Consider the following 27964-nt stretch of genomic DNA (forward strand, 5'->3'; position numbering starts at 1 on the left):
TTGGAACACAATGAATTGATTTTATTTCGGTATGCATCCACATCTCAGCATTTAGTGGTCCTGAACAGAAAAGTGGAAAAACGCAGCGATTTGCCAGGAATTTCGGGGATCTGCCGTGCACACCGAGGTCTTTCGTAATCCCTGCTGAGGACTGGGAGAAGCAGCAGCACCAAAACCAAAGTATGCACCGAATTCAAGGTTCTTTTTGTTCCAGTTGTCAGCTTCCAAACTAGACCCGAATGGACTGAAAGGATGACCCAATGAGAGCCCTGTTTAAAACTTCAATTTTAAAAAGCCAAAGCCTTTACAGGAAAAGAAAACAATTCATTCAGAGGGGTCGTGTGTGCTTACAAGTGTCTTCTGTGGCCTTTCTCCAAGTTTAACCACCGAGGTCGCGAGCTGGCAGGTCTGAGTAACCCTGGTGACTGTTCTTTTCACCTTATCAAAACCTGAGCTAAAGAAACGCATCAGCTGATGATGGCAGCAGAGGGTGGCAAGGCTGAGAACCCAATATTCATTTCCCAGGCTGGTGGAGAGTAAACTGTGGTTCCAAGGCTAAATGAGGGGAGGTCAGAGACTTTCCAACCTTACCTGATGGCTTCTGGCCAAAGCAAGGAAGCGTCATGGAAAGTGTTGGGTGGTGGTGGTGCAAAGGGACTTGAGGAGGAGGAAGGAAAAAGCAGCACCCCTCAATTAAGGTGGGGGGAGAAGATATGGGGAAAGCCCTGAATTCCTCACCAAAGGCCAATTTCAGAGGGAAGCAGAGGGGTTACAATCTATGCCTCGGCCAAGGGCAGCAGTGGAGGGTGGGGGGAGCAGGACTGATGGCTTGGAAGGGGGGCATCACTTAAGACTTAGAGAGAGAGACCAGGGATGCGGACAGAGCAGCCCACACGCCAGCAGTGTCCCCCAGGCTGTGACCTGAAACCTTCATGTGTACTCTACTAAGCCACCCCGAGCTGGAGGGCTGTTGCAGGGAGGGTGAGGGGAGGGGGGAGAAGGCAGAGACCCCAGGCCATGGAATCAGCAGCAAGGTGATTGTGTGATGTGTCTTTTCACAGTTGAGTTAGATGTGCCCCACCGGTTAGGATGGGAATCAATTTAAATATAACTTTCTTGATCCCAGAAGTTCAACTATGTGGACAGTGGTTACGCTTGACAGGGTGATTTGTTACCGCACAACCTGTATATTTCAAATGGACAAAAAAATTAGTATCATTTACAGTATCTTAAGATAAACTGCCTTTGAATGGGAGCTTTCTTTCCAGTACTTTGAGGTCTACAAGACGAATCTAGAAAATTTACTACTGTGGAAAATGAAGACTTTAAATCGAATGGGGGCAGGGGAGGGCCTGTGGTTTTTCTTTTTGATTAATTGCTGTAACACTGTCCTTCAGGCGGCTGAGGGAGTTTCATATTTTCTTTAGACATCATTAGGCGCCGAAGCTCTTGCAGGACAACTTTGATGCTATATGAATTCTGCCATTTTGCTAGCACTGATATGGCTCTTGGGTCCACCTACAGAAAGGCAAAGATAAAACAAATTACTGTCAGGCTCTCAAACAAAAGGAATGCTGTGTGCTGGAGCTAAGCTACAGCAGAAAAGTGAGTAAGAAGCATTTTTTAGGTGGAACACGCTGATCACCCAGCAGGATCTGACATGCGGAATGCCCACAGGATTCCCTCCCTCCCGTTAGTCTGCTTTTCCCTTGTTGGGTCCCAAACCCTCACGGTCTGGAAGGAGGAAATTACGGATAAGTAAAAGCCGCTCTTACAGATGAGGCACCGACACCTGGTGAGACTCAACTGGCTGTGAAACAACGGCCTCGCCTGCTGGGCCAGCCGCAGCCACTGCTCAGGGCCTGTCCTCCCCACTCTGTGCCTAGGTGGCGGCCACCACTCAGGGCCTGTCCTCCTCACTCCATGCCCAGGTGGCGGGCAATGCTCAGGGCCTGTCCTCCCTACTCTGTGCCCAAGTGGCGGGTGATGCTCAGGGCCTGTCCTCCCCTACTCTGTGCCCACGTGGCGGCCACAGCTCAGGGCAGTAGGGAGAGCAAGGCAAGGGCTCTGCAGACCAGGGCCTGCCCAAGCCATGCCCCCTCAAGTCAGTGCAGCGCTCCCTGGAGAAACGCCTCCAAATGGGAACTTCTCCTGGGTTCAGGACATCAGGTGGGCCTCAGAGGTAACACTGACCAGAGCAACAGGCTCAGCTCTTCTCAGCTTCCATTCCAGTCTTCTGAATACCTCAAAACAGAGGGCTTAGAAGCTCCTGTGATGCTAGCACGAAAGCACCCTCTAAGGCTCCTGCTCTCCCCTGGCCAGGACAGCGGCCTTAGAGGCTCGAGAGCCTTCAGCGCGCGGCAGGGGGCAATCTGCCGCCCCTGCTCCGCTTTTACAGCATTTACTGGTGTGTCCCCATCAGTGCCTGCTTACGGCAAACAAGACTGGTCTCCATTCATGGCAGTGAAAACAGTGGCAAAAATAAGAAAGCAAGGCCATTACCAGGAAAAAGTATTATATGCCTGTGGTGCACAATTAAGTCCCACGGAGAGAAGCATGGTGTTGGGGGCGGTCTTTCCCCTCTCCGCCTCTACCTCTTGGGGGTGTAGCAGGGAGGCTGAAGGCGCGCTCGTTTCAAAGTGACCGGCACAGGCTGAGTGGTAACAGCCCAGAGCAAACGCCGCACAAGTTGTGCTTAAACACAACTGGGAAACAGGCCCTCACTCCAAACAGCACGTGTGCGTCCTGCAGCACGTCGTCATCCAAGAATCAAGGAACAAACGGAATCAGGCCCCGAGTGCCCCTGACGTTCGAGCACAAAGAATTTTGGGGAACCCCAGGGGACAAGGAGGGGCAGCAGAAACAACTTACCACTCCATTAGAACTATTAACTCCATTCATATTAATTTTTGTTACAAATCTTACAAAGGGGGGTGCTTCTGGGTATTTAGGTCCACATTCTATTTTAAGGCTGTATATTCGGTTTTCATAAATTGTCTGGAAAAAAAAAAAAGAAGGTATAGCCATGTCAGGCAATTACAAAGAATTTAAAAAATGCACAACTTCTGAAACCCCATTTATTCCCCATTTATTCCTGCTGGAGAGCTGGTGTGTCTACTGCCACCATAGAGTCTGCTCGCGGTTTGGTAAGTTAGTCGTGATCGGTCCCTGCACTAGCGCCCATGAATCTTGGCTTTGGGGGAATATAAAGAAGCCAGGAAATTTAAGCTAGGGTCACTGAAGTCTTAAGCTGGTATCATTAGGCGCAATCAGATGGACTTGCTTTTACGTTCATGTGTCTACACCCTGGGAAACGAAGTGTAAGAGGCATCCTTCATTCTGGGAAGTCACACCGATGTCTACTCACGAAGGGACCATCAGCCGAGGCACTAAACACCGCCACGTACAGAGTAAACAACAGGCAACTCTAGAGAACTTTGAACTCAGGCACAAGGTCGGGTGGGCACAGACACAAGGGTCGCCTCCCACTCCTCAGCACCGGGGTCGCGCTCTGGGAAGGGATCTCAGCCACGGGCACTCCGTCCCTGCTGCCTTTAGGACCACCCAAGATGCCCGGCATCGAGGAGGTGGCGGGGGGCCGAGGACGCCAGACCTGCCCAGGAGAAACGGTCCTTCTCCGAGCGCCAACCGAGCCTCCGCTGAGAAACACCGACGAGTCCCACCTCACGGCAGGGAACGGCTCCCTGACACTTCCGCCCGCTGAGCGGCGGAGCGCGCCCCCTTCTCCAGGCGGTTCTTTCTGCCTAGAGCGCTGACCCCCACCCGAAGCACCCCAGCCTCTGAGACCCAGTTCAAGCACCGTGTGAAACAGAAGGCTGCTCACGATTTTCTCATGTGCAGCTGCGTCATCATCACCTGCGTGTCTGAAGACCACACCAAAGCGTGGCTGACACCTCCCGGTCGGACCGGCCCCCGTGGGGGAGACCGGCCTCCTCTGGGGCCCTCACCCGCGCCCCGTGCCCACTGCACCCCGTGCTGCACAAGAAACGGCTCCTGTGTGAACAGTGACATCTAGCGGCCTTTGCGGGGAGCACAGTAAGAAAGGTGATTTAAAGGCTTGAAAACATTCTGTCTAAAATAGTGGCCCGTCCCTAGCTTAAAAACTGGAACATATATTTTAAGATTCAGAAGGCATAATATTCCCATATAAGATTTTCACATCCACTTCACAGCGACCCCAACCTGTAACAAAAGCTCAACTCAGGATTTCCCCCTACCTGCCTTCTTCCCTGGTAAGCAGGAGCACCATCCTGCAGTTACAGCAAGAGGGCAGCCAGCCGTTGACTCCCTTTCCCTCACTTCTTATCCCCGGCATCAGGCATCTGTAACTGTTCAAATGCTGCAGTTACATGACAGGTGCGCTCAGCGTACAAGGTGGGCATACGCTGTCAGAATAAAGGCTGGGGCCTCTAAACGGGAGGCAGGGTACAGCCTGAGAGGATCTCCATGACGGACGCCACCAACAGGCAGTAATGTACAGGAGGAGGAGTGGGAGGAGACATGTCAAACTATTGCTCACAGTGAATCTGGGCATGAAGGTGGGGATTTGAAAATTAGGGAAAAGCTTGGGAAAAAAGACACCACACTAGGTATTTTAACAAAGAATTTAATACAGGAAATCGGTTAAACAGGTACCACTGGACTGAAAAGTTTTAAAAGAGGAACCTGAACACACACAGAGGTGAGGACTGCAGGGAGCAGATACTACCTTTGTGTTAGTTCAGGGTTATTGCCTTTTTTACCCCTGAAGGCTGGGGGACAAGGGAAGAAAGCTGTAGCTGATCCGATCTAGAGGCTCGGAGGAAGAGGGCTCCAGAGTTGAACCCAGGTCTCTGAGGAGGGGCTGCTGTGAGGCTGATGCTGGGGGTGCCCCCAAAGGCTGGAGGAACCCCCAAAACCTGGAGGCCGGGACCCACGGCTGATGCCAGGATGAAGGGCAATCACCAGAGTGGCACAGACAGAGCAGAGGCAAGCAGGAAGGAACAAGGCTTCCTCCCTGCCCTTCAGGCTCTCCGCTGTGTCCTCCCCTGGCGCCTGACAGGAAGCCAGCTGACAGAGGAAGCATGGAGTTCAGAGATGCCAGTGCCAGGATCCAGAGCAGAGCAGGGAAGGTGGGTTTAGCGCTCACTACCCAGCAACTGCCCAGCCCACTCCGGACCAGGCAAGACAGACTTCCTCTGCACAAGAACTCTGTTCCCGTCAGTCAGGGAACAGATCCTCTGACGGCAGCATTAATTATTCATTTCTTGAATTCAATCACATTACTACCTGAATATTGTACAGCTGAAGACTTAACTTGCTGTGTTGACTGCACAATTGCAATAAAAAATAAAAAGGCAAAAGGAGGCCCTCTTTCCTTCCCCTTTGCTTTCTGTTCCCATCAGGGTCACTCTGGCCCAAGGCCCCCGTCTTGGCAGTGAGAGCTGTCTCTGGGCTAAGCCTCTGGCCTTTCGGGGCTCGTCCAACCAGCTCTGTGGGCCCCACAGGGACCAACAGAGGGTGCCTGTCCTCCAAGTGATAGGTTTCAGTGGTCCTAGCGTCCCCTGACTCAGCCTTCCAGACCCAGGCCGTGGTTATTTTTTAGTGTTATCTGTGTTCCCCTGCTGCTGCTGCTAAGTTACTTCAGTCGTGTCTGACTCTGTGCGACCCCAGAGACAGCAGCCCACCAGGCTCCCCTGTCCCCAGGATTCTCCAGGCAAGAACACTGGAGTGGGTTGCCATTTCCTTCTCCAATGCATGAAAGTGAAAAGTGAAAGTGAAGTCGCTCAGTTGTGTCTGACCCCTAGCAACCCCATGGACTGCAGCCCACCAGGCCCCTCCGTCCATGGGACTTTCCAGGCTAGAGCACTGGAGTGGGGTGCCATTGTCTTCTCTGTGTGTTCCCCTAGTAGGCTTTGTTTCAGCCCAACACCTATTTGATCAATTTCTATATTAAATTATCTCTGTTGAAATATTTAGTATGGTTTCTCTTTTCCTGACTGACACAAAGAATTAAATGGTACAAAGTGAACTGCTTAATCTGTATTGTTTGAAAAACTCTATGAGAATATATTCACGTATCAGACAGGTAGCTGAAAGCTTTCAGGAGGAGACAGGTCAATATATACTGATATGGAAAGATGTCCACAGTCTGTTAAGGTAAAAAAAAAAAAAAAAAAGCTGCAAAACATTAAGCACAGCAAGGTCTCATTTTTATTAAAATGGTTATGTATTTAGGTTTGTGTACCCACAGTAAATGCCAGTAGAAACACACCACACACCACATGATCAGTTTTTATTCTGTGGAGAGTATAATGAAACGGGGAATGGATCACTGCTCTTTTACTTCACACACTCCTGTAATTCTGTTTGTTCCTAATTATGCGCAGTCTACTTTTAGATAAGTATGTGAGTGAACACACAGCTAGGCTCTAACCCACCCATAAAAACACCATCACGGAGAACTCCAGAGGTGTAACGGTGCTGCTCAACCAGGGCGACCCCCGTCCCTGTCCCACTCCCGAAGTGGTGGGAAGCAGGCTGCCCCTGAGGATGTTTATGGCTGTCCCAACCCCGGGGACGCTGCTAACACCCGCTAGTGGCAGGACAGCTCCAAAACGAAGAACCACCCGCCCAACGCGTCAGCAGTGCCAAGGCCGAGAGACTCCGCTCTGTAACCCGGCTACCATTACACCCCACGGGCAGAGCAGAAATCCTCTACATGCAATGCCGTGGACAGATACGTTTGCCGAATTTTTCAAGGGGCACTTGGACAGGAAGCTTTGCTTTTAGGTTTGGAAGATTTGCTTTACAAAAAGAAAAAATATATATACATATCTATTTTCAAATAGCTAACACACTCACATGATTAAAGCTCACTCAAAGAGTACAAAAAGGTATTGGGAATAAGTCTCCCTTCCCGCCCCGGCCCTAGCGAGTGATTCCTTTTGAAGAACACAACCACCGACATGGGCTTCTTCTCTGTTTTCCAAAGTATTCTCAGCACACGGAAGCACAAGCGTGTCCACCTCCTCCGCCTCCCTCTCCCAGCCCGACCCCAAGTGACAGCACGTTCTGTGTGCTTTGTACCTTTTTCCCACTTAAGTATCATGGAGATCACTCCATTTCAGCACACACAAATCTGTCTCATTCCTTTGAAAAGCTACACAGTACATACTACGGTCTACTGAGAGACACTCAGGCGGTTTCCAGTATTTTGCCAGTACTGAAAATAAGGCATGAGATAATTTTGTACATACAGGATTTGGGGCAATACATTCAAGAAAAGAGGAGTAAATTCCCAGTAGGACTGCTGCATCATTCGGTACATGCTTTCTAAATACTGGTGGAGGATTCTGTTGAGTAACACAACAAAAATGTAACAGGGAGAGGAGTTCCTCAGTGTTCTATTCAGACGCTTTAATCGTGAGGCTGACACTCCAGTTGCACAGCATACACCTTGTACATTAACCACAAAATAGATTGGTCACAGGAAGCGCCTAGAAGCAGGTAGTTCCTTTATGTCTTTGCTTTTAACCTTAAGGAACAGAAAGTGTACGAGTAAAAAGACACGATAATAAGAATTGGTAAAGATGCAGAGAAACGCACCCCGCATGCGCTGCTGGCAGGATGTGAGACGTGCAGCTGCTTTGGAAAACAGTTTGGCAGTTGCTTAAAATGTAAACAAAGTTATCATGTGATCTAACAATCCCACTCCTACGTATATACGTACGAGAAGTGAAAACATCTGTCCCCATAAGAGCCTATACACAAATATTCATAGCAGTATTATTCGTAATAGGAAAAGGTGAAAAAAATTCAAATGTCCATCAATTAATGGATAAACAAAACATGGTATATCCATTAAAAAAGAATATTATTCAGCCATAAAAAGGAAAAAGCTACTGGTAAGTGCTATAACATGGATGAACCTTGAGAACACCATGATAAGTAAAAGCCAGTCACAAAAGGCCACATATTGATCCCAATTACATGAAATGTCAGAATTGGCAAACTCAGAGAGACAGAAAATCAGTGACTGTCAAGGGCGAGGAACGCGAGGGCAGAGGGCAGAATGGGAGCGCCTGCTGAAGGGCATGGAGTTTCTCTCTTGGGTAATGAACATGCCCTCAAGTTAATGACAGTTGCACAGTGCTGAATATATGATTAAAAAAACCCACTGAACTGAACACTTTAAAAGTAATTCTACGGTAAGTGTGTTCTCCATTGTGAATTATGTCTCAATTAAAAACAAAGAAACGATGGAGAGGATATATGGGAAGTACCTTGCATACTGCAGCTACTCACTAACAGCTTCCTCTGCAAAGAGGCCAGTTGAAATTCAGGGTACTCTAAAGTGTCTTAGGTGGAATAGGCTATTTTTACAGAACGGAGCGTTCATTTGTTCATGTGTTTGAGTGGCTCCGCGGCACCGCTGAGTGTGCTCACTCACCACACCCAGTTGTGGTGTAATTTAGGGTAGTCACTGTTGTACGCTGGTTCATCCTCACTACGCTCAAGTCTGAAAATCGGTCTGTTGATTAACAAATCTATTGAACAACTACCTCATTCTGAGTCATTTCCAGGTGTTCTGGAGAGTAAAGAGGAGGGAAGAATAGTTTTCATCTTCAAAAAACCTAAAGCATTCTTAAGAAGAGATGAAACGCAGTGAAGGAAACCATCACTATACTAAGGGCTTTCAGAGACAGCAAGAAATGATCTGTGTGAAGACAAAAGCCTTCTGCATCAGGTTTTCCCTAGTACTTAATGAGATTCAGAAAATCCTGATTTTCACAGATTTAAAAAAAAAAGATCAAGAAATGAGTAAATACAGATTGCACATTTTTTAACCACCCCCACCCCCCCACAAACAAAGCTACAGGGTCACAAAAATGACTCAGAAAAGTACATGGCAAAGCCAGTCATTTTCCCTGAGCACCTATGACAATCCAAGATGAACAACAGCTGGTCCTGACACTGAGCGAGCCCCACACGCTTCCTTTCTCAGCCAGGGCCAGAGCCCCCGTGTCTTTCTACCTCCCAGAACTAGTGCAGAGCCTTGCACGAGGTGAGCAGAACGACTGACCACCCTCAAGCACAAGCAGACACAGGAGAGGGCTGCTGCTGCTGCTAAGTCGCTCAGTCATGTCCGACTCTGTGCGACCCCGTAGACAGCAGCCCACCAGGCTCCTGCATCCATGGGATTCTCCAGGCAAGAGTACTGGAGTGGGCTGCCATTGCCTTCTCCAGGAAAGGGCCTGCTATGTTCAAAATCTCCTACAGCTTGTCTGAAACGAGTGTCACATTACTGGAGTCTATCTCTTCACTTCCACATCAAATTATTACTTAACACTAGATAATTTTATAATGGGAACAGCTGAAAACTCAAAACATAAATAGGAAGGAGACAATATAGGCTAGTAGTTAGGAATACAAGCTCTGGAGTGAGACCTGGTTTGGGAATTCTCAGCTAAGTGACTCTGTGCAGACTTCTCCAAGTTGGCTTCTGTAAAATGGAACGCAACTACACAACAAGAGCATCCTAACAACGGGCTCTTGTGAGAATTAAATGATGTTTCTGGGGAGTTGACTTCATGCCATAAAAAAAGGTTAGCTGGCATTACGAAGACTGGGAACTCTTGCTAATTACACAGCTTAAGAGAGGTCACATTCCTCATCCCCATTGTCTCTGTCTTCTTTGCAAAGGTCTCTGGGCTCAACAGTGCCTGAACAGACCAGAGCAGACCACGCAGGCAATGACCCTTTGCTGAGTGGCCCAACGAACCAGGACACAGATACGTGACAGGACTGGGAAACGATGAATAAAAACCACAACCCAGGAGGCTCTCCACAGTCTAGACCCTGCCTTCAGGAATGCCGGCTGTATCTGGAGCCTTGTTATTTGATAAGCCCAAGAGTTTGTTCTAAACTACATCTAACAGTACAATTACCTCAAGCCTCACTGCCTACATCATCACGTAAATTCACACTAAGAGTCTGAACAGATTTTTGCTTACCATTTAGAGGGATTAAACAGCATCAGAGGAGGTTCAAATATATAAACTGAAACTGGTCAAAAAAGAATAGCCACATTTCAGAAACTACACCATTGGTGAGCTTTTCCCGTGATAAGGTAACAGTTTTAAAGGAGGCACAGTGAATGTAAGACATTGACATTTATAGCCGTAGCTCGACGCTTACTCTTGGAGGCCCAATTATCATCCCTGTCCATCTTGTAAGTGTCATGTCTTCGTCATCTTCTAGACCCCAGCTAACTGTGCCATCTCCTACTCCTTTCTGGCCTTCTTCGAGTTCTTCCAACAGTCGGAAATTGCGAGGGACTTTTACTCCTAAAATAAATGGAAAGAGATTCAAGATACTAGCAACTCCAGGGGAACTTGTAAGCCTAGAGCTAGTCGCTCATTACCTCTACCTGACAATAAAGATGCTTACATGCAAAACACTGCTGTAAGTTGCCGCGCCTCAAGCTCGCTGCTCGCGAAGCTACCTGTATCGACGAGCACACCAGAAGGAGGGGCGCTGGCGACTAAACCACGGCTGGGTGACAGAACCTAGAGTACCCCGCCCCCGTCCCTGGAGCGCTGACAGACGTCACAAAGGCTTTACAAGTAGAAATGCTAATTTGCGCCCCTGAGTTTGACATGAAAACCATAAATAAAGTGTTGATAAAAGTGCCTTGGAAGAACAGAGGGTATTTCTTTTGTTTTATTCTTGTTCTACATCTCTAAGGGTGTGCTCCTTTGCTGGAATGACTCTTAAAACTACCTTAGAAGGAACAGCTGCCCTACTCCGAGCATGTAACAAGTGTCCCCTTCATCAACTCAAGAGTCAAGTGAAGGCAGCACGGATGAAAATTTTCAAATATTTAAGTCACAGTTTCTCGTGAAAAAGCTAAAGGAGGGTAGCCGGTTCTCTGCTTTACCTGTTTCTAAAATTCCCCAAGCCTGGCAAGCAGCTCAGGGAAGCAGGCACACAAACACCTCTCCAGGTTCATGCCGCTGTGCCCGAGTTCAGGCTGAGGCGCGCACTGCTTCTGGGTGTCTTCCAGAACAGAGTCCAGGTACCAGGGCCAGCTGGGGATGCTGCTCTCCCAACCAGGCCTGTCCACCTGTCCCCCACCTCCCCTGGCACTCAGACTATTTCCTCCAGGAAAAACTCGGGATCCAGGCAAGTTACCAGCTTTCTTTACTGAGCCCCCAAGGCCAGACTCTTCAGAGCCAAGCAGCACTTCGCAGATGACTGTGAAGAAAGACCCACTTGGAGGGACTCAAAGCTGTGGGAGGTGTTTCCATTATATTTTAGTATTTTCCAAAGTGCAGAACCCGCTACTATTAATTTGACTGGAATAAATATCTGAGGACATCAGATACTTTTCCAGGCACCAGGCAATAAGCTGTGAACAACACAAAAATGCCTGCCCTCATGGAGCTTACATCCTAGATGGAAATACATGTAAATTATTAATATGACAGATGGCGGTGCTCTGGAGCAGAGAGTACTGATGGGGGAAGTTACAATTTTAAATAGGGAGCATGATTTATTGGTGGCTGAAGGGAGAGTCTTCCAGGCAGGGGCAAAGGTCCTGAAGCACAACCTTGCCCAGAGTGCCAAAGAACAGCAAAGATACCAATTTAGCTGAAACCAAGTCAGTGAGATGGAAGATTAGTAGGAAATCAGGGGCTCCAACTGTGAAAGAAAACACTGGAGTTGTGAGCAGGAGTGATGCGGTCCCTCTGGCTGCTGTATGAAGAGCGCAGTGAGGGGAGCCAGGGCAGAGACAGGAGGCTGTGGCAGTGATTCGCAGGTGACAGCTGCGACGGTGGTGAGAAGTCTCGCTATTTCAGAGGTCTGAGTGGTGAGACGTGCTGGCAGGCTGCCTACGAAGTGTGACAAAGAAGCGTCTATGGCCCCCAAGCTTTTTGAAGATGGTACATGAATGGATAGTTCACTCTCTAGTCATGTATTTATTTTTGAGAATAACCTATTTAGGGCAGGTAATATTATACTAATTTTTCATTTATGACAATGATAAAATGTTCCTTTTAAAAATAAATATAAGCTAGAGAGTCATCTGACTGAAGAAAAATATTAAACAGCACAGATGGTACTTGAAACTTAACAGAAAAATCCTGAAAGCATTCCTGAATGGTCCATTTGGAAAACACTAGCATTTTTCACCCAAAGACTAGCCAACTGGATTATTCAGCTACACTGAATAATTAAGTCTCCTCCAGCAAACACAAAACTGAAGGAGGTTTTTGATATTATAAGCAAGAAGGCAGACAATACAATGCCTTTTGTTTAGAAAGAGTTAAATCATTAACAATCCTAACTACTTCGGCTCAGGGAGAAAAATCACTGTGCCTCACCACTGCTATTGCTCCTGGTTAATTTATAACCCCGCACTAATACAAATGAATATCCCTACAGCACAGAGTTGTACTGATAGGAAGACTGGTAAATATCTGAGGTACCTGTTCCCAGACGGGGTGAAGGGCTGAATTGTGTCCCTTCAAATTCATACACAGAGCCCTAACTCCTGGCATCTCAGAATGTGCCCATGTCTGCAAACAGCCTTCAAGAAGGTGATTAAGCTGAAATGAGGCCACGAGGGTGGGCCCTAGTTCAGTCTGCCTGGTGTCCTTATTAGAAGAGGAAACCCAGGTGCCCAACAGGCATGCACACCTGTACAGAGTAAAGACCACAGGAGGACCCAGTGAGAAAGCAACCACCTGCAAGTCAAAGAAATCAAACCCGCTGACACCTTGATCCTGGACTTCCAGCCTCCAGAATTTTGAATTTCCATTGTTTTAGCAACCCAGTCTATGGCACTCTGTTCTGGCAGCCCTCGCAAACTAATATAGACGCTAAGTGACATCTTAAGAAATTTGGAAAGGAGACCAGATGGTGACAGTGATTATCTCTCGGTGCAAGAATTATGGGTGACTCCAACCCCCTTTCTATATTCTATGATTTAAAAAAAAAAAACCAAAACCACGATTGTGGTATTTGATCAAGAAAACACTTAGGAACCATGTCAACCAAAGCACACTTGCGATCCACTTTGCCTCGCACGCCTCCCCCAGGTGAGTCACACGGGTCATGCTCCCTCACGTTCTCCAAGCCTTTCGTTACCTGGCACCTGGTTGAAGTAAGGACTGAGGATTTCCTGAGAGGGGGAATCTCACCTAATGGTATTCCCTAAGAGACTAACTCTCTAAGTGGTCTGTGTTTTTTAGTGTTACCAAACCCTGTTCAAATGATCAACAGCAAAGTCCAGTAGCTGCCATGGCTAAGACCTTCATCACTGAATGAAGTTATACATGTGACCTCTATTTCAACTTACTCTCTTTGGCAAGATAAAAAAAAATGGGCTTTTTTTTGGGGGGTGGGGGTGGGGGGAGCTGCGCCAGTTTGCAGGACCTTAGAGACTGAAGCCAAGGAAGGTCCCAGAAAGCACTAAGTCTTAACCCCTGGAGCGCGAGGAAATTCCAAAAAAATTGTGCTATTTTTTTGGTGTCAGATCTTTAAAGTCAGGTTGGATTAATTACTTCAGGTGTAACTGTTCCGCCTGTAAACTTTAGCAAAGAATATCCTTATGGCTGTAAATGTTCCCTCTTCATCTAACAACCAGGTCTAATTAGGAAATCCTTTTTGTAAAAAAACTTTTTTGGCTACACCTCTTTGCATGTGGGATCCTAGCTCCCAACCAGGGACTGAACCCGAGCCCCCTGTGGGGGAAGCAGAGTCTCAACTGCTGGACCGCCAGGGAGGTCCCCCGATTAGGAAATCTTCATCCAAATATCACAAGCTCGTTGCTATTAGTTTCAAAGCAGGTAGTGAATTTGACATTCAATTACTTAAAGCACGCAAAGCCCACATACACAACTGAACAACAACAAAAAAACGAGGAAGTTAAATTTGTTTTAGGCTAGCATTTGGAACAGTAACTGAGCACCACAGAGGACAGTCAGCTTTTGTTACTTCCATACTGACTTTATAGGGTGATTCAGTTTGAGTCAATTATGAAACAGGCATTAAAACAGCTTAATAAATGACAAACTTTGGATTGGCCAGTATCTACTAGGCAGTCTAGAAATAGTCCAAGCAGGAGCTGGAATATACATATAAATATCAGAATAACTGTAATATATACTGATTAATTACAGTAAGCATTTAGTCTATCTGAATAGCAGTTCTCAGCTTTTTTGGTCTCAAGACCCTTTTATACTCTTAGAAATTACTGAAGATTTCAAAGAGTCTTTGTTTATGTGGGTTATAGCTATTGTTATTTATCAAATTAGACAATTAAAGCTGAGAAATTGTAAAAATATTTAACTGACTTAATAACTAACCACAACAAACCACTGTGAGTTTAGATAAATAACAGACACCTATATTTTCCAAAGAGCGAAAATAAATTGCTCAGAAGAGTGGCATGGCTTTGCAAATTTCTTTAAAATGTCTGGCTCAAAACAACAGGAAGTGTTAAGAACTGACGTGAACTGGAGAATACATGTCCTGTCTAAAGGGGACAGTCACTCCTTTGCTCTGGCCAAGTGTCTGTGGTTCAGATTCTGCTTATGTGCCACCATTCTGCAACATCTGAGGTCACCTAATTGTTCTCAAAAACCCCTTTGAACCTTAACACCCGAGGTTTAGCTCAGAGGGTATTTTAAACCCTCTAAGGGTAAGAGTAAGTAAAGACTGATAAAGGCTGCAATCTGGCATCAGGCAGTTATGCACTCAGTTAACCTTTATTTAGCTAAATCTTGAAGAATTTAAGTCCACAAAGTGGACAGCTTTTTAAGAGGGCTGTTACTTTTTATTTTTTAGTTAATTTTCCCTAAGCCATAAACTTATTTTCACTCAAAAACTGATTAAAAGCCTGGGGAAGAACAGCCAGCAGAAATCAGGAACTGAAAAAACATACAAGTATGCAGCGATTCATTTAGCTTTTTCTGATATTTAAAGAGAAGTGGCTGATGAGTACCTGGTTAGCTGATACACTGAACTCTAAGAGGCAGGAGGAAAAGGGGATGACAGAAGATGAGGTGGTTGGATGGCATCACTGACTCAATGGACATGAGTCTGAGTAAACTCTGGGAGTTGGTGATCGACAGGGAGGCCTGGCATGCTGCAGTCCATGGGGTCGCAGAGAGTTGGACACGACTGTGCGACTAAACTGAACTGATCTAGTAAAGAACCGTCTAGGGTTCCATGTTCCATGTGTCTAAAACTGAGCTCACTCCACGTTCACAAGCAAAATCCACACATTTTAGGACCGCAATTTTGCAAGTTGGTGAGGCTTTTTAACTGTTTCTCAACATTCCCCTACCCATAAACTTGTCAGTAATATATATGTACACACACTTTTCAGTACAATAATTACCACTCATTCTACACTATGATAGACCTTACAAGGGCTATGAAAGAAATAAAAAACAGGAGCCTCCCAATCAGAGTACGAAGTCTCACTATGGAAACAAGACACACACACGAAGTCCAATAAAACAAAACTATTAAAACATATAAGAGAAATAGAATCATAAGACAATGTTTTTTTAACCTTTGAGAAGGTCATAGACCCCTCGGAATATGATGAACCCTAAAGAGGTGGGGCTGCGTTTCTAAGAGGGACTGGACTTTATCCTGAAGGTAATTAGTGGGGAGCTGCAAAAGGCTCTGAGCAGGGCAAGAGATAAGGCCAATCTCCCAGGTAATGTTCAGGATGTGCTGAAGGATTAGAGGCCAGGTTAGGGACGTGTTACTCTGAACATCTCAGGATATAAAGGCAGAAGCATCTGCTTGGAGCAAATACCCTGGCAACAGAACAGGCTATTGAGCAACTTACAGGCTGAGGCGGGTGGGACGTTAAAAGATTTAAGGTAGTACAGATTAATCTGTATGACTGTGGTGGTGGTTCTCATTTTTATAAGGAGATATTAAAACAATTGGCCTTTACATGGTAGCCTTTAGATGAATATTTGTTGACAATTAAAAAAAAATGAGCAAAGAATAAAAAGGTATGTACAGTCTATTTTGTAAAAGATAAACACAAAGTCAACCCATGCTTCCCTACATGTCTCCCCGACCCAGGGATTGAGCCCGTGTCTCCTGCATCTCCTGCAATGAAGGCAGGTTCTTTTCCTCTGAGCCATTGGGGAAGCCCCTTATATGTGTGTACTCACATAAATTATCTTTCGATGCCATGGAAAGTGAAAAAAATGAAAGTGTTAGTCACTCAGTCTTGTCCAACTCTATGCGAATCCATGGACTGTGGCCTGCCAAGCTCCTCTGTCCGTGGAATTCTCCAGGCAAGCATACTGGAGTAGGTTGCCATTTCCTACTCCAGGGGATGTTCCCGACCCAGGGATCGAACCTGGGTCTCCTGCAATGGGGGCAGATTCTTTACCATCTGAGCCATCATGGAAGCCATGGAAGTAGAATCACAAATGTAAGGATATCTGGTTGACCACTCTATTTTGAAAAGGCTGGTCAGAGTAATGGCGAAGTTACCTCCCACAAGCAAGAATCAGAACGTAACTTTAGAGAAAACTCTACAATCTCTCAGCAGAGAGCATGGCCCTAGGCTCCAGTCTACACTCGGCCACTTTCTAGCAATCTAGCTGAGGGACCGTGCAAGTTACCTTGAGCCTCAGCACATCAGGGGTCCTGATACTCCGGCTTCTACGGGAGGTGAGGAAGAATCAACGAGCTAAAGCCTATGAAGCACCTGGTGTTATACCAGGCACAGAGACTGAATCACCTTCATAGGCACACCATCATAGTATAAAAAACCCTCACGTGATCCCATATCCCCTTCTAGCTACTGGCTCATTTCTTTGCTCTTTTTTAGCAAATAAACCTCAAGAGAGCTGTCTTGACTCCTTGTCTGCAATTTTTCACCTGACCTGCACCTACTCCACTCAAGGTTCTCTAGTGAGTCACTCACCCAAACTGCTCCCAGCAGTGATGGACGCTCAGGCCCCACCTCCCGATCCGGAGTGCCCGTGGCGTGGGGGCTCTGCCCCCAGCTGCTCCTGTGACTCCTCCCGAAGCCTTGGGCTCTCTCCGCAGCCTCATGCACTGAGGCGCCACTCGCCCTGGCCTCCCACCGCTGGCTGCCAGGCTCAGCGCACAGCTCACTGGCCGCAGCCTCGTGCACTGAGGAGCCGCTCGCCCTGGCCTCCCACCGCTGGCTGCCAGGCCTCAGCGCACAGCTCACTGGCCGCAGCCTTTTCTGTCTACTTGACTCCCCAAGTGATCTTACCCAAACCAAGGGCGCTAATGACTCTCCAAGAAGAGGGGGCGAGAATACACAGAAGAATTACAAAAAAGAGCTTCACGACCCAGATAATCATGATGGTGTGATCACTCACCTAGAGCCAGACATCCTGGACTGTGAGGTCGAGTGGGCCTTAGGAAGCATCACTACGAACAAAGCTGGTGGAGGTGATGGAATTCCAGTTGAGCTATTCCAAATCCTGAAAGATGATGCTGTCAAAGTGCTGCACTCAATATGCCAGCAAATTTGGAAAACTCAGCAGTGGCCACAGGACTGGAAAAGGTCAGTGTTCATTCCGATCCCAAAGAAAGGCAATGCCAAAGAATGCTCAAACTACCACACAACTGCACTCATCTCACATGCTAGTAAAGTAATGCTCAAAATTCTCGAAGCCAGGCTTCAGCAATATATGAACCATGAACTTCCAGATGTCCAAGCTGGTTTCAGAAAAGGCAGGGGAACCAGAGATCAAATTGCCAACATCCGCTGGATCATGGAAAAAGGAACAGAGCTCCAGAAAAACATCTATTTCTGCTTTCTTGACTATGCCAAAGCCTTTGACTGTGTGGATCACAATAAACTGTGGAAAATCCTACAAGAGATGGGCATACCAGACCTCCTGACCCACCTCTTGAGAAACCTGTATGCAGGTCAGGAAGCAACAGTTAGAACTGGACATGGAACAACAGACTGGTTCCAAATAGGAAAAGGAGTACGTCAAGGCTCTATATTGTCACCCTGCTTCTTTAACTTATATGCAGAGTACATCATGAGAAACGCTGGGCTGGAAGAAGCACAAGCTGGAATCAAGACTGCCGGGAGAAATATCAATAACCTCAGATATGTAGATGACACCACCCTTATGGCAGAAAGAGAAGAACTAAAGAGCCTCTTGATGAAAGTGAAAGAGGAGAGTGAAAAAGTTGGCTTAAAGCTCAACATTCAGAAAACTAAGATCATGGCATCAGGTCCCATCACTTCATGGCAGATAGATGGGGAAACAGTGGAAACAGTGGCTGACTTTATTTTTCTGGGCTCCAAAATCACTGCAGATGGTGACTGCAGCCATGAAATTAAGATTCCTTCTTTGGAAGGAAAGTTATGACCAACCTAGACAGCACATCAAAAGGCAGAGACATTACTTTGCCAACAAAGGTCCGTCTACTCAAGGCTATGGTTTTTCCAGTGGTTATGTATGGATGTGAGAGTTGGACTGTGAAGAAAACTCAGCGCTGAAGAACTGATGCTTTTGAACTGTGGTGTTGGAGAAGACTCTTGAGAGTCCCCTGGACTGCAAGGAGATGCAACCAGTCCATTCTAAAGGAGATCAGTCCTGGGTATTCATTGGAAGGACTGATGTTGGAGCTGAAACTCCAATACTTTGGCCACCTGATGCAAAGAGCTGACTCATTGGAAAAGACCCTGATGCTGGGAAAGATTGAGGGGACGACAGAGGATGAGATGGTTGGATGGCATCATCGACTCAATGGACATGGGTTTGGGTGCTCTCCAAGAGTTGGTGATGGACAGGGAGGCCTGGCGTGCTGCAGTTGATGGGGTCATAAAAAGTTGGACAGGACTGAGCGACTGAACTGAATTTATATTTCTAATTAACTGCCTGCTAGCCATCTCCATTTAGATGCCTAACAGGCCTCTCCAACTTAATTCCAAAAAAACTCCCTTGCACTCCTCAAAAAACAAAAACTACCCACCCCTCGATTTCAGTGTATGGTACAGATTTCCCAGACTAGAAACCCTGGAGTTACAGTAAGAAATCTTTCCCTTATACCCCATATTTAACCCATTTCCCAATATATCCCCAACACAACCATCTTCACCGTCCGGACCACAAGCACTGCAGCGCGAGCCGCCTCAGCCCCGACTGCTTTCTGTCTACTGACCATTCTCCACAGCGAGCCCTTTAAGGGTAACTTAGATGCCACGGCCCCCCTCTCACCACCCTCCCCCGGCTGCCCCTTCCTACTAGCCCCAAACTCCTGGGCTCACCCACAGAGCCCCGCCGACTTCCCCAACATCATTTCCTGCCTCCCTTCGCTCGCTGCTGACCCTCCTCCTCCATCCACACCGGCCTCCCTAAGCTTTCTGAACAGGCCATCTGATGTTGCTTTTGCACTTGATGCTCACTCACCCCAGAATTCTCTGTCCCAGAGCTGGGCATGGTGGCGGGCTCCTTCTTCTTCATCCGAAGTCTAACTTCCCATTCCCTTATCACGCTTTATTTTTCTTCACAGCACCATTACCACTTGACATTTAAACGTACAGTATTTGTTTCCACTTCATTAGCTGTTTATTGTCTGTCTCCCATCAGAACATAAATTCCCTGAGAGTAAAACTTCTATTTTGTTCCCTACTGAATTTCCAATACGTCAGAGTGCTCTGCCAAAGCGTGTACTCCAATGCCTGCGGAATGAATCAATGGGTGGCTGGGTGTTAGCTACGGATGTTGTTTGAGAATGAACAATGCTCAGTGTCACAAAATTCTAACTCTGGTTTATTTCTGGAAACATGGCAGGGAAACATTCACAGCACTATTAAAAGAAGTCTAATATTATAAAGATCATCCAAGGGACTAATACGGATTTTAAATCACCCACGAAGGTTATATGTTAAATTTTGAATGTGAGGATATGAAGAAAAAACACCAATCTTCAACGAGGAGCTGGGCAGTCTCTTAGAGCCTCCCGTCCCCCACCCAGTGGTCCTTCACACAATGACTGCGCTGTACCTTTTCTTTTTCTTTAAATTTCATTTTCTTTCTTTTTTATTGTCTGACTCACTCTCACAGCTTCTCAAGCTAAGAGCTGTGACTCATTCCACCCCGCGTCCCTAGGATCTGGTATGCTCCCTGGCATGCAATGGTGCTCAATTAATGCTTCCTGACTCAAGAAAAGCCAGCGCCTCTTCCTCTCCTATCACAGCCTCTAATATGGTCTGCTGTGGCCAAAATACTCAATACTGATACTATATAAGTGAAACACCAAAGGTTCTTTATTTTGAGGTAATTAAAATTCAGTAAGTAGTTTTATTTTTTAATGAAGTGTGATCAAGACTTTTAGAGAACCCCTTTTTTTTTAAAGAGGGAAAACTGTTTCTCCCCCCAGACCACACAAGTCAAGGATTCTTCATTACAAATTGAACTTTGCTTCATTAAATATATATGAAAGCATGTTACTGATATTTCAAACCATTTAGAAACTGCTTACAAAGTTAATACACCAATATTCTCTACAAAGCAAGAGCATTTAGCTCTGAATGGCCTGACCACACCCTTCTTCTAGAACCTCAGGGGCTACTCCAGGGATAAAAATCCAAATACTTGTCAGAGATCCTACAGACCCTGTGAGTGTATCAGTCGCAGGGGGACTTCATCCCATCCCAACGGGAGAGAGTAGTTTCAAAATCATGATACGTTACTTTAAACAAAAGACCTCAGTGAATATATTAAAAATTAAATCCATATATGTCAAAACCCAGAAGTATTAACAGGTTAGAAAAACTCAGTAACACTCTAACATATTTTCTTCCTCTGGCACTCAATCCACTGAATTAACCTAAATTTTAAGATTCCTAAAATTTCTAAAATTTCCTAAAATTTCACCTAAAAGGCAGCTGAAGAAACAGCTTCAAGAGACAATACCTTTACAAGAGTATGTAAAAATGGACTCTTGTTAATCTTAATAAACTGTAACTATTCAAAGGTTAACTATGAAAATGTTAAGATAACTTTATCAAGGTGCTAAAAAAACACAGCAACCCAAGATTTATAAAAAGAAAGCATTTGTTACTGTTACTTCAGAATTCTTCTTTCCAGAAGGATTTTTCCTGGATCTGTGTCAGTATTAAAAGTCAGCCAGTTATTCTCTTGGCTAAATATAAACTGAAAAGTCAGCAGCTGCAGGATATCACTAAGAAAAGATGACAACCAGGTTAAAGCATGAATAATTGACAGGGTTTTACATCATGTCCTAGTAAAACATTTAATGCAGTAATGTGGAACACAGAACATATTAAAATATTTGTGGTACAAAAAGAATTTTGAAGCCCTTTAAAACGTCTTTTTGGGAAAATCACTGCTACAAAGTGGCAGGTATCTCAGCAGGTCAACCCTGGAAAACCCTGGCCTGGCTTGGGTCTTGATTTAAAATGGCAGCGCCTCACAGGTCTCTCTGCAAAGAAAGCTACTAGCTGAACCTGACTTGGGTGCCCATCCAGGGAAGACAGTGACCTGAGCCAAGAGTTTGGTGGTGCCACCATCTGGGAAAATAACGATGCCTGGAAGGTGAAGCACCTGGATTAAACACTCCTGACATAAAGTGAGGGGGCAGGGAACTTTTATTTCTGAGCAACCAGCAAGTCAATCTGGGTGCCTACTCAGGGCCTGTCCAGAGAGGGATATTTCTTCTCTTCTTCTCTACAGCAATGATTCTCCACGTATGGTCCCCAGACCTGCGGCCTTCACATCACCTGCGAACCCACCAGAAGTGTGAATTCTCAGGCCAGACACAAGAACACTAAACTACAGCACAGAATTATCCAATCAAAAACTGAGGGTAGAGCCCAGCAACCTAACAAGCCCTCCAGGTGATTCTAATGTGTTCCAGTTTGAGAATCGGAGAAGGCGATGGCACCCCACTCCAGTACTCTTGCCTGGTAAATCCCATGGACAGAGGAGCTTTGGTAGGCTGCAGTCCATGGGGTCGCTAGGAGTCGGATACGACTGAGCAATTTCACTTTCACTTTCACGCACTGGAGAAGGAAATGGCAACCCACTCCAGTGTTCTTGCCTGGAGAATCCCAGGGATCGGGGAGCCTGGTGGGCTGCCGTCTCTGGGGTCGCACAGAGTCGGACACGACTGAAGCGACTTAGCAGCATCTAGGGGAAGAAACATCCCCCCTTTTATCATCCTTATGTCCAGACGATGCAACAACAGCTGGTGACAAAATGCAAGGCCCCACGTTTCTCTGCTGCGAGGGTGACGAAGGCCAAAGATTGTATTTTCTCTGAAAGGGGTGGAGACAAAGAATAAGGTGTGGTAAGTGTCTCAGGACATTAGGGAAGGAGAGGACAGAGTTAATGCTATTCTAAAGTCCCTCTGTAAATACCAACTAATCAGGGCAAGAGCTTTCCTTTTTGAAAGGTTGAACAGGCATTTTCGCTCTGTCCTCCCGGATTAGTTCACTGTGACACTCAGTGTCTGCTATTTGCCAGGGACCATACGAGTGCTAGGGACATAGCAAAAAGCAAGGCAGAACCCTGTCCTACTGGAGAGGCCCAGAAAATATGCTTAGAAAAAACACTCCCAAACAAACAGAACACCCTGAGAAACCTTCAGACAAGGTTCAGCACTTTAGAAGAGAACAGAACAGAGCTGTGATGAGTGAGAAGACCAGGCTGAAAAGGGTGGGAAGGACGGCCTTTCTGGAGAGCTGAGACCTGAAGGCGGAGAAGCAGGCAGTCAGTCACGTGCAGGCCAAGCTGCCCAAAGCGGAAGGGCAGGAGCAGAGGTGCTGTATCACAAGAGGTCACGGCAGGCAAGCCCAAGACCACGGCGGGCCTTGAGGGCCATGGAAGAGAGACGGATTTTATTCTAAGCGCAGCACGAAGGGCTTTCTGCTGGGAGTGGCAGTTTCTGTTTTCTCATCTGTGAGAAGTCATTCTACTTCCTCTATAGCGAATGGATTGGAAAAAGGCATGACTGTAAGCAGGAGGTCTTTGCTGTCTTCTAGGCGAAAGAAAGGTGGTTCTGGTAGGAACCACTGTCTTGGTGGCAATAATGCCAAGAGAGAGCAGGAGGATTTGGCATCTATTCTGGGATTACACCTATGGATTTGCACAGGGTCAAAGTGACAATGAAGAAAGAACCCTACTTGGTGTTATTATTATCCACCCGTGAAGGGACCAATCTGCCAAGGCAGGAATGTCGACAGACCTGCCAACGGCTGAAGGAACTTGAGATGCCCAGCTGGAGAACAGGCAACGGGAGCTGGAAAAATGCTGCCGTGGCCAAAGTGCATGCCGTGGAGCAGAGCTGTCCCAGTTCTGCACCCCGGATCCCCCGCCCTGGCTCTGGGCTTCAGGCAAGTCATTTCTTCTCTCTGGGCCTCAGTTTTCTCATCTTCACAACAGATACCTGCTTCAAAGGGTTACTGTCAGAAACAAGATGATGTATTTAATATAGCATCTAGCACATAGATAGCCCTAGAAGTGCCATTTAAAAAGAAGTCTGAAAGGCCTGCATGTACCTGAAGACCAGTACTGACAGATTCTGTACACGACATCACGGAGCCCGGAGCCCAGAGAGCGCGAGTTACTGCGTGTGCAGTGTAAGCAAGGGCAAGCAGTGGCCCTCGCTCTCATCAGACACCACACAGCCCAGGACGGGATAAGAGGTGGTCAGGGATGCTGCGAAGAGCTCCTGCTACAGGTCGCACTGATTTCTTACTAAAGCCCATTCTCACCAAGACTAAACACGCCAAGACCAAGGAAGAGCACACGGCCAAATCCACACCTTTCCATTTCCTTCCGAAGGTGCTGGAGTAAGCTGGGAAAGGAACTGGAGTCAAAACCCCCGGCTCTAATCTTGAGTGTCACCACGCCTTGGCCAGCCACCAATGTCCCTCGGGAATGCCACGGGGCCAACACCTCCCCTGGAGAGCACACGAGTCGTGGAGAGTTAAATGAGATGATATAGCAGGTAAGTACAGCGTGAGGAAACCTCTAAAGCACTATACGCAATGTAAAAGTAATGGTTTTAACGTCTCTCCGTCACCCAATGCGCTGCTCTGTGCTTCCCTGGGGACTTTTAGAATTCGAGCCTTGAGCGAGGGCGAGGGAAAGAGAATCTAGTGGGGGGAAGAGGGTGGTTTTAAAGTTCTGTGAAGGGGAAAATCGTGACCATCACACCCTGGCAGTCCCTAAGAGGAACCACAGGTTGTTCTGGCCCAACACAGCATTTCCTTCCATCACTGGGGCAGACTGGTATGTCTTCAGCTGAGCACCACGTGACGTTGTCTTGAAAGCAGAATCCCTGTCGTAGAAAAGGCACCTACCTACAACCAGCAGAAGAAGATGCTCACACAGTGAGACACACGGGAAGGAGACCAGCTAAGAGACTACAGGTTCTCATCTGCCAGCTCCAGCTTGCTGGGGAACACTCTTGAACGGAACGGAAGACCGTAACCTCCACCGCCCATGTGGTGACATGTTCGTAAGAGGGCTGTATGAGCCGCTCCAACACATGCGGGTTTAAAGTGTAACGGGCTTACTCCTCTGGCACTACGTTTTTGGCTAACTGTCAGGGTAGCCTGAGGGATGCTGGGTTAGAGGAAAGACCTGGCTGCCAAGGGTTACTCTCTGAGGCCCTGCAATCTTGGTCAAGGCAGGAGTAAATAACCTGTTCTAACACGAGCATCCTGAGGATTCTGGTGGGTTTTTCACAGTTCCACTCTCTAAGATCTACGCAGAAATCACACGCTGCAGAAGTAAAAGAGGTAGAAAGGTGTTGTCATCAACTGCTGAAAGCAGTGACCACAGAAAACTAAGTTCAGCCCTGACAGGAACTCAAAGGCGTCACAGCTGTTTCCTGGGACCCAGAGACCCAGATTCATCAAGAAGCTTATTCTAAAGCTGCCTAAGGAAGGCCTCGGGGCCGCTCACCACACCTGAAAGACTTCTCAGGGTTAGAAAGCAGAGGGCCCTGTACACTTATTTTAGTTCAACCCAGCAGTCTGCCCCAAGTCGTAGCAGTACGATCTTTCTGCTTCCCACTTTAGCACTCGACACTCCTCTCACTGCCTGGGAGTAGAGGTCAGATCTTGTCATTCCGCTCTTTTTAAGACCCTCATTCATGCGCTCACCAAATATTTACTGAATGCCTACTTCAGACCAGGTGCTTGTTCAGTGGCATCCTTTCACACTGAATAAAATCCAGAGCCCTCTCTCTCTAACCCATCTCTTTAACAAGCCTCCCTTGCACACTGAGGTCTTCGGTTCTTTCAATCTGCCAAGCGGATTCCTCTTACAAGGCCTTTCCACTCGCTGTCCCCCAGCCCCAGCCTGTGACACACACCGCCAGCTCCTTCCATCATCTGCTTCAGTTCAAATACCTGCTCCTGGAGAAGCCTTCCCTGACCACCTCTCCAGACAGCACCATATCACACAACTTCCTTCATAGCGTTTACTGCTATCTGAAATCTTACTATGCATTCCTTTCATGGGCTTCTCCTTGACTAGACTAGAAGCTCTTCGAGGACAGGGGCTATGTCCACCTTGTTCACTCTCCATAAAGGGGCACAGTAAATTCTTAACAAGTATCTGTTGAACACACAAAGGAGTTCTGGGAAGCCCAGTTCCAGGGCATCTCAAAACCTGCTCCCTGTTACCTAAACCATGCCAAGTGCTCTTGTATGCCACCAGGCAGCAGCTGACCATGTTTCATCTGATGACTACAGCATTTATGAAGCACTCTTCAACTGGCAGGATCTCAAGAAGTTGGAATTAAGTAGCTGTTGAATCTGATTATAGATAGCCAATCTCCAGTCACTGCCAAGGAGCTGAGCGGCAATACCACCGTAAGGACAGGGGCTACGGGCACAGCCGTGTGAACGGCCTCCCCGGTCCACAGCAACCTGGCCGGGTATTACTCCACTGAGAGAAGCCTCACGGCAGTCTGGCCTAACTCAGCCCCTCTCTTCTGAGAATGTCTGTGGCAGTCTCTTGGTAAATGAATTGACTCAGCACTGTTCCAGCTGAATCCAAATCCAAGAAAGGGAGGTACGGTTTCCTCTATCCTTCAGGAAGACCCTATGGCTTTCAGTGTAAAAGACAGCTTGTGGTAGGTGACTTCGGTCAGACCCCCGACGTCCAACTCCTTCCATGCCCACTCTAGCAACCAGACAAAGAATCCCCTCAGGATACTAGAGGAGTCACATGCGGGAAAGACAGACTCCCTCACCCCGCTCACTTTAGGTCACCAACCTCTCCTAACAGTGCTGCTGCAGCCTTATACAGCTGGAGAACTTCAGCACCCAGCTCGGTGGTCCTGTTCATTTCCTCCATCAGAGGTCGCCCATGGTCACCTCATTTTTCACTGCCAGACACCTCAGGGGACACCCCGCTCGCCAAAAGGGAGACACTCTGTCACTCCCAAATCCTGCACTTCCAGAATCTGACTGTGTTGCCTCACTGGCCCCTCTGGGGGACCTTCCCCAAACAATCATCACCCTGTCTCCTCCAGAAGGCCACTTGAGTCCATCCCCTGATCCCTAACTGTGAATGTTCACTCTGAAACAGATTCCTTCAGGACCTGATCCTCTGGAGCACCTTAGGGGAGTACAGAGCAGGGAATGCAAAATAAATGCTGCTTCCATTTACCTACCAGAGTCTGGAAGAACTCCCCCTGGCCCAGAGTGCAGCCCCCTCAATCCCTCTTGCATCTAGACTTTCTTCTCTAGCTCCCACCTCATTTATTCCTCTCCCCATGACCATCCAGCCACTGGGGAACTTCTGACCTGAACTCCCATATGTTACCAATACCTGAAAGAGTGGAAGAGACAGTCTCCATATGAGACACTCCTAAGGTATGCCTCCCCTACCCAAATAAAAGAGATGTTTCTCCTCTGAGAAGAACACCTCTGAAACCTGATTTCCAGTCTCACTCACTGCATGGGGCTTCCCTCAGTTGACCCTTCCCCTAACACACACCTCCAGGGCTCCCAACTCATCTGTTCTTCACCCAGGATCTCAAGCTTCCACCGACCGCCCTACTCAGAGCTCGCCTCCTAAAACCTAACATCTATCTTTTCAAATAGGGGCCTGGTAATGATGGGGCCATTGCACTTTCAGCTGCTCCAACCAAATCCCTCTGGAATCTGAGAAATCCCTCTCCCCTTCTCACGTATCCTGTGGAGATGCCCTTAATCCCAGGTCCCCCACCGCAAAAGCTGCCATCCCAAGACGACTCCTTTCTAATAGGCGTAAAAATTTTCTCAGCTAACCCAATCCCCTAAACTTACACGGATCATGCCCTTAACCAACGGGGCATCCTATCAGTCACCCATCAGGATCCTGTTTCCTTCCCTCATTCTTCCTCAGGGGCTTCTCTGAAGTCAAGGCCAAACGGACATCCCCAAGGCTCCTCCCCCCGCTCAGACACCCAGCATCCAATAAAGGCCTTCCATCTCTTTGGGGGCGCCTCCTTGTCCTCTAGGGGACCCCTCGATCTCGTCCAAAGAGCCGCCAGCCCCGACTCCTCCGGAGTGGCCCTGGGCTCGCCCCTCGCCCGCTCCTGCCGTTCTGCAGCGCCTCAGGGCCGGGCCCTTCCTCTCCGCAGGGCCCTCACGCCGCCCGGGGGAGCCTCGGCCTCCCCGCGCCGCCCACAGGCCCCTCAGGCCCCCGCCCGTGCTTCCGGCCACCGCCTGCTCCTCCTCCCCGCTCAGGCCGCCCGCGTCGCCGCCGCGGGGCCCAGCGGACAGCGGCCCTGCAGAGGCCCTTGGCCCTGCAGCAGGGGCCTGTGCGGGTCTCCGGCCCCCGGCCCAAGCCCATGCCCCCTAGGCCGGCTGGGCCCGGCGCCCCCGCTCACCCGAGCCCGTGGTGGCTGCCATCTTGCGTCGCTGTCGCTCAAAGGCCGGCCCCTT

General features: G+C 47.7%; 1 protein-coding gene across 4 annotated transcripts; it reads right to left on the reverse strand.

The window, feature by feature from the left end:
• On the reverse strand, positions 1–27949 carry UBE2V1 (ubiquitin conjugating enzyme E2 V1). 4 transcript variants are annotated; one of them, XM_059892778.1, is made up of 4 exons: positions 27344–27949; positions 10201–10349; positions 2872–2997; positions 1–1518 (listed from the first exon to the last, which is right to left on the reverse strand). In XM_059892778.1, the coding sequence occupies exons 2-4, from the start codon at positions 10243–10245 to the stop codon at positions 1372–1374; spliced, it is 318 nt and encodes a 105-aa protein (XP_059748761.1). In that variant the 5' UTR covers positions 10246–10349; positions 27344–27949; the 3' UTR covers positions 1–1371.
• Positions 27950–27964: the final 15 nt, after the last annotated feature.

The sequence above is a fragment of the Bos taurus genome, chromosome 13 (genome assembly GCF_002263795.3).
Source record: "Bos taurus isolate L1 Dominette 01449 registration number 42190680 breed Hereford chromosome 13, ARS-UCD2.0, whole genome shotgun sequence".
Lineage (NCBI taxonomy): Eukaryota > Metazoa > Chordata > Mammalia > Artiodactyla > Bovidae > Bos > Bos taurus.